A 4,510-nucleotide genomic window follows, 5' to 3' on the forward strand; every position below is an offset into this window, starting at 1 on the left:
GGCCAGTGGAGTCGTATCTCTGGGCTCGGCCACCGCACCCACAAAGAGGGGAATGGTCCCCTCTTGGCCCGAGAAAGGTCCCTTGAGGTTAAGAGTTGGGTCTGAACACAACTCTTGGAACCGAACTCCGCCCCCCACCCCAACACACGAATACGCGCAGACCTCCAGAAACACAGGCACGCACGGCGCTCACACAGCCCGCAGCCGTGAGGACACAGAGCGTCGCCCACTGGGCGGGGGCCGCTTGGGAACAAAGGGCCCGGGAGGCGACGTCCCGGCGCTCATTCTGAGCCTCCTTGAGAGTTGACACGGGCTGGGTGGGGGTGCAAAGGGCATTGAGGGAGGCGAGCGCGCGAGAGGTGGAAGCGGCGCTTTGGCCCAAAGGTGGGGCGCACACGGAGGCGAGCGTGCGGGGGCCGGGACCTGGAGGGCGTGGGGGGTTGGGCTCAGGCCGGCCGTCCCACTCGGCTCCAGTCCTGTGCCAGGCCTCGGCGGCTCCCGGGCGGCTCAGGCCTCNCGCCTCGCGTCAGCGATGGCCGCGGAGCTGAGCATGGGGCCAGAGCTGCCCACCAGCCCGCTGGCCATGGAGTACGTCAACGACTTCGACCTGCTCAAGTTCGACGTGAAGAAGGAGCCGCTGGGGCGCGCGGAGCGTCCGGGCCGGCCCTGCACGCGCCTGCAGCCAGCCGGCTCGGTGTCGTCCACACCGCTCAGCACGCCGTGTAGCTCGGTGCCCTCGTCGCCCAGCTTCAGCCCGACCGAACAGAAGACGCACCTCGAGGACCTGTACTGGATGGCCAGCAACTACCAGCAGATGAACCCCGAGGCGCTCAACTTGACGCCCGAGGACGCGGTGGAGGCACTGATCGGCTCGCACCCGGTGCCACAGCCGCTGCAGAGCTTCGACGGCTTTCGCAGCGCGCACCACCACCACCATCACCACCATCCTCACCCGCACCACGCATACCCGGGCGCTGGCGTGGCCCACGACGAGCTGGGCCCGCACGCGCACCCGCACCATCACCATCATCACCAAGCATCGCCGCCGCCGTCCAGCGCCGCCAGCCCGGGGCAGCAGCTGCCCACCAGCCACCCCGGGCCCGGGCCGCACGCGGCGGCCGCGGCCACGGCTGCAGGCGGCAACGGCAGCGTGGAGGACCGCTTCTCCGACGACCAGCTCGTGTCCATGTCCGTGCGCGAGCTGAACCGCCACCTGCGGGGCTTCACCAAGGACGAGGTGATCCGCCTGAAGCAGAAGCGGCGGACCCTGAAGAACCGGGGCTACGCCCAGTCATGCAGGTATAAACGCGTCCAGCAGAAACACCACCTGGAGAATGAGAAGACGCAGCTCATTCAGCAGGTGGAGCAGCTTAAGCAGGAGGTGTCCCGGCTGGCCCGCGAGAGAGACGCCTACAAGGTCAAGTGCGAGAAACTCGCCAACTCCGGCTTCAGAGAGGCGGGCTCCACCAGCGACAGCCCCTCCTCTCCCGAGTTCTTTCTGTGAGTCGTGGCCGGTCCCGGCCCCCGCCCTTGCCCCCGCCTGGACTCCCCGTCCCGTGTCCCCAGCCCCGGACTCCCCCGGACCCTGTTCCTGCCACGGCCCCAGCCTTGACCTGTTTGACTTGAGTGAGAGGGAGGAAGGGCGCGCGGGCCGCGGACGACCTGCGGGCGCGCGGGCGGGCAAGGGACTTTGGCTAAGGCGAAAGTAGAGCACGCCAGCGCCTCCTCCTAGACTCGAGCAGAGCCAGAGAGAGATGAGAGGGTGGGAGGTCCCGGAGCAACTTTTCTCCAGGCTGGAGGGCGGCGAGGCATAGTCCCTAAGAGTCGCCAAGCCCATCTGGAGACTTCTGGCTTTCTGAACTTTGTGCGTTAAGCCGGGGCCGCTGCTTCGCGGCGGGAACGTAGTCCGCCCCAGGAAGAGAGCAGCGAGGAGAGGAGAGAGGGACCCCGGTGTCCCGAAAGGCGCGAGGCGAGGCTGAGGGAAGGAAGGACAGACGGACCTGTCTGTTCAGAGTCCGAAGAACACTGGCACTCAGCCCCGAGACGCGGTCCTCAGTTAGGACGTTCGGCGCGCAAATCTCATCAGTTTTATTGCCTGCTCGATTATATAGAAAAAAAAAATACAAAAATCTGCATTAAAAATATTAATCCTGCATGCTGGACATGTATGGTAATAATTTCTATTTTGTACCATTTTCTTGTTTAACTTTAGCATGTTGTTGATCATGGATCATAACCCCCTTGTTTCCTTGGGTGAGAAGGGATCGCAGTTCGGAAACTCCCGCAGCTGCGTGCCGGGTTTCTGTCCCGGTTGTCGGCTTGTAAATACCTGCCCCGCCAAACCGCACAGAGAACGTGGCAGCAAGCTGAGTGTCTTTGTTTGGGTTTATTATTATGGCATTTTTGTTCGCAAGTAAAAAAATGTTCAGGACATTTTGCTTCAGAAAACAACTTTGTCTTGGGGCACCTTTGGAAGTTAGGTGTTTCTTCCCTTCCCCTGTCTTCATTCGGTCCTCGTTTCCCTCCCTCTTTACTTTTCAATTTTGTTGGTGTGGAGAGGACTGGGTTCTCCGGTGCCGAGTAGAAGGGCAGGCAGCTGCGGAGTTTGCATCCTGGAGGCTCGCGCGTGGACTCACTACCCGCCTTACTTTACTGCCAAATTGACACCCCCAACAAGAAAGGAAAACAGATGTTCTCCTCTGCTTTTTATTGTAACCTAAATAGCCCCAAGGTCCCTTCGAAACCCTCCAGGTCCCGCATTAATTGCAGGGGCCTTAGCGCTTTTAGGGCGAGCGGCTTCGCTTTCCCTGACTACGCGGTGACTAAAGCTTGCGTTGAACCAACCACCACGCTCAAAGTGTACCGGAGACCCAAACATTGGCAAGTAATTTTTCAACTCTCAAGTACGTTCTTTAGACCAACACTTTATGTGTTTCTTTCCCTGCTTTTGAAACAGCAGGAAGAGTTATTAGTGATGTCCCCCTCCTCCCCCTTCTGTTGTATAGTAGTTATAGGGACGATCTGGGTGTTTTTCTTTATTATTACTTTTTTTTTTTCCTGCAGGTCAGTAAAAGGGTTTAAGTTGCACTGACAAAAATACCAAAATGAAAGCATATTTTTTAGTTCTCATTTGAAATTGCTGGCGCTGCTGGCCGGATGCATTTTTGAGTTTGTATTAGTTGATAAATTAACAGTAATAACAAGATTGTATGAACCGCATGGTGCTTGCAGTTTTAAATATTGTGGATATTCGTCCTGCATCAGAAACGAGCTTCAGTTTTTACGGATTCAACTGTGTTGAAATCAAACTTGCCGCAACAGAAATTGTTTTTATTTCATGTAAAATAAGGGATCAATTTCAAACCCTGCTTATGATATGAAAATATTAAACCCTAGTCTATTGTAGTTTTATTCAGACTGGTTTCTGTTTTTTGGTTATTAAAATGGTTTCCTATTTTGCTTATTAAAACCATGGAAATGGTGTTTATTTAGAGGCTTCCGCGTTCATATGACTTCGACTTTCTTCTCTTGCTTCTTCAAGGGTTGCACCAACTTTGGGACACTCTCACCCCCTTGGCCAATGGAAAAATAAACCGAGTCAGGGAAAATCTGTCCCCTGAGTGTGTGAGTGAATGTGTGCATACATGAGCCTCAAATATGTTCTCTGCTTCTCACCCTAGGTACAGACCCCGGTCAAGAGCCGGTTTGTGAGCCAAGACAGTGCAGCTCCAAAAGGCCTTGGAGTCCTTGGGAAAGGGTTATGCACCGCAGTTTCGGCGCTTTCAGTCTTGGCCAAAAGGCCTTGGAGTCCTTGGGAAAGGGTTATGCACCGCAGTTTCGGCGCTTTCAGTCTTGGCTGTTAGGATTGGCCTGCTAGCCTGTCTGCTCTGAGGTGACTGGTAGAGACTAGGAAGCCAGGAGCTGCCATCCTGATGGGGAAACAGGGTCTCTTTGGTGCTCAAGCCCAGGCAACTCCCTGCCTTTGTGCTCCTGCCTGGGCTGTGTGCATTTCTTACTTTCTCTTGTCCAGGTCAGCTCTCTGGGAGCAACCGGTTGCCCAGAGCTAGAATACCTGCTCTGAAGGGAGACCTATTCCCTTCCCTCCAAGGCTGGTGGAAGTAGGTATAACCCAGCACCAGATCTTGGGGTGCATGACTTTCCAGACAAGAAGTCCCTCCATGTGGACTTTTTTGGGGGTGGTGGTGATGGTGGTGGGTAATATGCACCAGCAGCTTATGCCTGGAGCCCTCAGCCCCACAGAGGGGCACTGCATGGCCGGGCCTGGATTTCAGTGGCTCCTCGCATCAGGAGTTGAAGGGATATGGGTCATCCTTCTAGTGCAGCAGCCCTAATTGCAGCTTGGAGATTCCCCCACCGGGAGGTGGCCCTAGAATCTTCTCTTTTCCTGATTTTTGGATTAGTGATGCCCACTTAGGTCACCCCAAACCCCTTCCAACTTCTTTAGAATCCCACTATAACTCAGGGCTAGACTGAGACACCTCTCGGAGGT

General features: G+C 56.0%; 1 protein-coding gene across 1 annotated transcript; it reads left to right on the forward strand.

The window, feature by feature from the left end:
• The first annotated feature begins 492 nt into the window (after positions 1 to 492).
• MAFB (v-maf avian musculoaponeurotic fibrosarcoma oncogene homolog B) lies at positions 493 to 3,487 on the forward strand. Its single transcript, XM_008589667.1, has one exon. The coding sequence runs from the start codon at positions 533 to 535 to the stop codon at positions 1,502 to 1,504; it is 972 nt and encodes a 323-aa protein (XP_008587889.1). The 5' UTR covers positions 493 to 532; the 3' UTR covers positions 1,505 to 3,487.
• Positions 3,488 to 4,510: the final 1,023 nt, after the last annotated feature.

The sequence above is a fragment of the Galeopterus variegatus genome, unplaced genomic scaffold (assembly GCF_000696425.1).
Source record: "Galeopterus variegatus unplaced genomic scaffold, G_variegatus-3.0.2 Scaffold5579, whole genome shotgun sequence".
NCBI lineage: Eukaryota > Metazoa > Chordata > Mammalia > Dermoptera > Cynocephalidae > Galeopterus > Galeopterus variegatus.